This window comes from Odontomachus brunneus, unplaced genomic scaffold (assembly GCF_010583005.1).
Source record: "Odontomachus brunneus isolate Ranch 3 - 2012 unplaced genomic scaffold, Obru_v1 Obru_scaffold_007, whole genome shotgun sequence".
NCBI classification, from domain to species: Eukaryota; Metazoa; Arthropoda; class Insecta; order Hymenoptera; family Formicidae; genus Odontomachus; species Odontomachus brunneus.
Genome location: NW_022639457.1, coordinates 1,993,956 through 1,997,106, shown reverse-complemented (window position 1 = coordinate 1,997,106; position 3,151 = coordinate 1,993,956). Strand labels below are relative to the sequence as shown.

The following is a 3,151-nucleotide window of genomic DNA, read 5'->3' as shown; positions in this document are numbered from 1 at the left end:
GAGAGAGAGAGAGAGAGAGAGAGAGAGAGAGAGAGAGAGAGAGAGAGAGTAAAGTAGAGTAGATTGAGACCTTGGGGTTAAAAACTCCTTAGAATTTACAGTAAATCAATAGAGGGTGGCGAATTACATAGAGTAATGTTAGAGAAAAAGAGAGAGAGAAGGAGAGACTCCCTTCAGGAGTAGTTTTAGTTCAGATTTCCCGTTTATTCTAGATTTCTAAGGTTTTCGGGTATACCGCGTGTGACACCCTGTGTAACGATCTATTAAAGCTCGATCCTTCCAGATATGCGAGTATCGAGCGTGTATATTACGTCGATATTCGCGCGAGCACTTTTGTGTCCTTCGATATTGCGACAATGATTCAGCGCCTTTCCACACTGTCATAAATAGCGTGCACTTTTATCGTCACATAGTTATCAACGTGCTGCCCATTCCTCGGAGCGCTTCTTGAAATCAACTTCCACCTTTCGCACGGCATGGTCTAATCGATACTTCTTGCGCATAGCTCATCGGATTCGACGCGTTTTCAACGACGTGGGACGTTTCGACTGTGCAATCGTAGTTGTTAGTGCAACATTGTCTTTCATTCGATGCAAGAGCCGAGTGTTAACCCAATTGCAGATAGTTCTCATGGAATCACGTTTCGAAGTGTGAAAACTCGCCGAGTCGTACGAGTCAAATGTCAGAAAGTTAAATGTAAAATTAAATATTAAATGTTAAGTGAATGTTGAATTCGAGCTCTATCCCGGTCGCTCTTCACAGAAGATGTCAGGTATCGTTTGTAATGGAGCTCTTTTTCATCGAGCGGTTGAAAGAGCCCCGACATTTCAGAATTGATCGATCGTACTCACTTGACGGTCAGCTGACGTTGGATCAGCAATTTCTTCTCGATCTGCTCGATCGGGAATTGTGGCACTTCATACGGCGCCGAGATCTCGTTCGGCAGCTCATGAGGTGCGTGTCTCATCGAGCTACCACCTGTACCGGTTCCACCGCCCTCGATACCGAAGACTGGACTCTCACTACCTGCAACGAGAAGTGAATTCAGTCCGAATCGAAATCCTTGTTTCGCCGAAGAGCGCATCAGGGAGCTTGCGCGACCAATTAGTTGCTTTTTTAATTTATTATCGCATTTAATTGATGATTAATATGAACTAATTCAATCCGTTTAATTGACATGAACGAAGAGAACCAAGGATCGCTGACCCAACAATTAAGCGTAGCAAATTTAGTTAGAGGTCGTTATCTGGCGATTGAATAAATTTAATTCAGTCAAATCAATTCAATACATTCAATGGAAAACCGTTCGGTCGATTTTGCTCGAATCAATCAGTTGAAGTGAAACATACTTGTTCCAATTAATTATTAAATTGAGGAGAAATTTGATATTTTTGTAACCCTGGTTCGTACAGACTGCTTCTACTGTAGCAACAAATAAAAGAAAATCTAACGACAGTGCGAAAAACGCGTGCCGCAACACCTGCCGCAACATCTGCCATGTTGTAGCCACGGTAGTTTACAAGGACACGATGAGAGAAGATTCGCGGGAATGTCTCTTTATATAATTTAAAAACAAATATAAAAATATATTACGGACGTCGCGTCGGTGAGGAAAAGGCAGGAAGAGAACACGTTCCTCACGATCGCAGGGGAAATTTACCATTTTCTGTGGCTTGTCCGGTTCTCTGCAGCCACTCGGTAACGGAATTGCGCTTGTACTGGTCGAGAAATACGTTCTCGCTATCCAACACCATCGTAGTATACGATATTATAGCGCGTCACGTCCCTGCAAGTATTTTCCACTTTTAACTCGAGCGTTTGCCGCAACGTCGTCCGAAAGGCTCGAAATGATCGATCGCCGACTCGCTCGAAACCCACGCGCGAATGTTAAGATAATTAGCCTTTTAAGTGGGTCGTCGCGAGGTTGAGAGAACGCGTAGCCGTGTGCGTACGCTGTCGTACACTAATGAGAGTGTGTCGCTACGTAATACAGTAAGAAAGGTGTGGAATTGGATCATTTGGCACGATATTATCTTCCGACTGATGCAACAGCTGTCGAGAGCGACGAACAAGAGCTAAACTCAGTCAGACGTGTGGATTAGTTTCGACAGAATGTTTTTCTATCGAGAATGAGCTAGAGTTCTGAGACAGTTTAGATACACAGGTAGGTGTCTGTCATACTCAGAATTTACTTAGTGTTTATCGGGCTAGACATTTAAAATATTTATTCGGATGTGAGTCTAAGACACAAGTAAATATCATTGTACACGGAAAAATGTTCAATTAATCTAAATTCAGGGTACATTAACTAGACTGTTCGGTGAGAATGAATTATAATTTTGGCTATGATGATCAAACAAGATTTGATTGTACGTATTCTGGTTAAATATTTCTGTTACCGCGACCAAAAGTATTCGTTCGGAACACTTAGCTGTTTGAAAACTCGATTGGTATAACTGAAAACAATTGACCGAATAGAAATCTACCGCAGGAGTCTTTCCGTTCCCGCAGTCGAGTTTCCGTCTGGTCCCCATTCTTCCCAGGTAACGGAAAGCTTAGTCACACTAATGGAGTTGTTTTCTTCCGCATAAGAACGAGACATTCAGTAAGAAAAAAGCTACATTCTACAAAACTCTGAGAAAAAATTCGTCGACTGAACGTCATTTCGAAGTACATAGAAGAAGAAATGTGTCAATCTTTGTGTCCAATATATGGCACAATTAAAAATGCGAACCTATCGACTGGTGATCGTTCATCCACGTTAATTGCGAATGGCAGGTGTAATCAGCAGTCGACTGTCACATTATAGTTAATCACGAATCGCGAGTACAATGCGAACAATTTTTTTATAATTGTTTATTATTCTTCCCCGCTGCGCGCGCGTCTGACCGCCGTTCGGATGTTATTTCATCGTTCTAATTCTAGAGACTCATCGTCGACCTACACGTCGCAATACGCATCGTCCCACGATATGATCAATGAACCAACGAGCTCGTCGTGACCCCCGACCGACGACAAATTTACAAAAGCCCGTGGTCGAGATATTAATAGTACGCGACGCACCACTACTATTGTTTTTATTCGTCAGCATCAACTGCGATCTCTCTCTCTCTCTCTCTCTCTCTCTCTCTCTCTCTCTCTCTCTCTCTCT

The 3,151-nt window shown here is 42.7% G+C and overlaps 1 protein-coding gene across 11 annotated transcripts in view; it reads right to left on the bottom strand.

Moving 5' to 3' along the window:
* The window catches only part of LOC116854020 (AMP deaminase 2), a 41,837-nt gene that overhangs the window by 14,418 nt on the left and 24,268 nt on the right, over nucleotides 1–3,151 (bottom strand). For 6 of the 11 annotated variants that reach the window (XM_032835465.1, XM_032835461.1, XM_032835463.1 and 3 more), the window contains 2 exons: nucleotides 1,661–1,786; nucleotides 852–1,026 (listed from right to left, as the gene is read on the bottom strand). In XM_032835465.1, coding sequence (XP_032691356.1) covers nucleotides 852–1,026; nucleotides 1,661–1,754 — 269 coding nt within the window. In that variant the 5' untranslated portion in view covers nucleotides 1,755–1,786. The remainder of the gene's footprint in view (nucleotides 1–851; nucleotides 1,027–1,660; nucleotides 1,787–3,151) is intronic. The other 5 variants (XM_032835473.1, XM_032835459.1, XM_032835468.1 and 2 more) reach the window with 1 other exon arrangement.